At 33.7% G+C, this 1038-nt stretch overlaps 1 protein-coding gene across 3 annotated transcripts in view; it reads left to right on the top strand.

Annotated features, from left to right (window-relative positions):
• Positions 1-952, top strand: part of Tbpl2 (TATA-box binding protein like 2) — a 25657-nt gene extending 24705 nt beyond the window's left edge. For all 3 annotated transcript variants that reach the window (XR_002380390.1, XM_021194404.1, XM_021194402.1), the window contains exon 7: positions 257-952. Coding sequence is in view for 2 of the 3 variants with exons in the window: in XM_021194404.1 (XP_021050063.1) it covers positions 257-333 (77 nt within the window). In the remaining variant the exon portion in view is untranslated. The remainder of the gene's footprint in view (positions 1-256) is intronic.
• The last annotated feature ends 86 nt before the right edge of the window (positions 953-1038 follow it).

Raw genomic sequence — 1038 nt, 5'->3', positions numbered from 1 at the left:
AAGAAATGCTACTTACTGTAAACAACTAAGGAAGTGTCATCTTGAAAAGATCACAAAAGTAGGCATCCTTATAATCCCAGAACTGGGGAGGCAGACACAGATGGGGCTGTTCTGAGGCCACCCTGGGATATTTAACTGGAGCATTTCCCAAAATAAAAGAGGCAGCAATTGAACATGGCAAAATGAAAGTTTAGCATGAAAAATGTTTGTGATGTTCTTATATTAAAGATTATATACACTTGGATTTTTTTTATAGGTGCCAAAGAGCGTTCTGAGATCTATGAAGCATTTGAAAACATGTATCCTATTCTCGAAAGTTTTAAGAAAGTCTGAGTGCATCACTGGGCTTCAAGCAATGATTTGGATAGTGACTAAGCACAGCAGAGAGAGCTGATTTCTTCTACACATGGCTCTAGAAGCATCCCTTGTTNTCTAGCAGCCGTGGGTCTCTATTATTATGCTATTTGATTCTGTCTTTTTGTTTGATTTTTGTCTTGTTTTGGAAACAGGGTCTGCTATGTAGCCTAAAGTATACTTTTATTTATTACAGAATGATTCTGTGTGATTAGCCATGATTAAGAAATGAAAATTTCTTGCTCGAAATGAGCATTGTATGTTATTTAATTATAAAAAATAAGAACAAGTAAACTTATTTCAGAATTTGAAATATGTCAGGCCTTGCTAGTCTGAGGCATTAGACCATGCTTTATTTTTTAAGTATGTAATATATTACTACATAGAAATTTCAAGTGACTGCATATCTTGATATTATCTGTAATATAACATCTATCAATAAAAACTCATGTTTAATTTCTTTTCATTTCAAGTATAGAAGAGACAGAATCCAGATCTTTTGGTAACAGACAATGTGAAATCACTGGGGTGAACCAATAAAATATCTCAAACCTTAAAATCCTTTGATTGAAATGAAANTGCTCTCCAGTAGCCACCAGCCTGTTATTCTGATATTATGCTGATGACTTTGTGGTTTTTGTTTGATTGGTTTTGACATGTTTTACAAATACTCTACTATGTACA

The sequence above is a fragment of the Mus pahari genome, chromosome 3 (assembly GCF_900095145.1).
Source record: "Mus pahari chromosome 3, PAHARI_EIJ_v1.1, whole genome shotgun sequence".
Lineage (NCBI taxonomy): Eukaryota > Metazoa > Chordata > Mammalia > Rodentia > Muridae > Mus > Mus pahari.
Note: the sequence above shows the minus strand (reverse complement) of the source record. Positions and strands in the feature narration are given on the sequence as shown.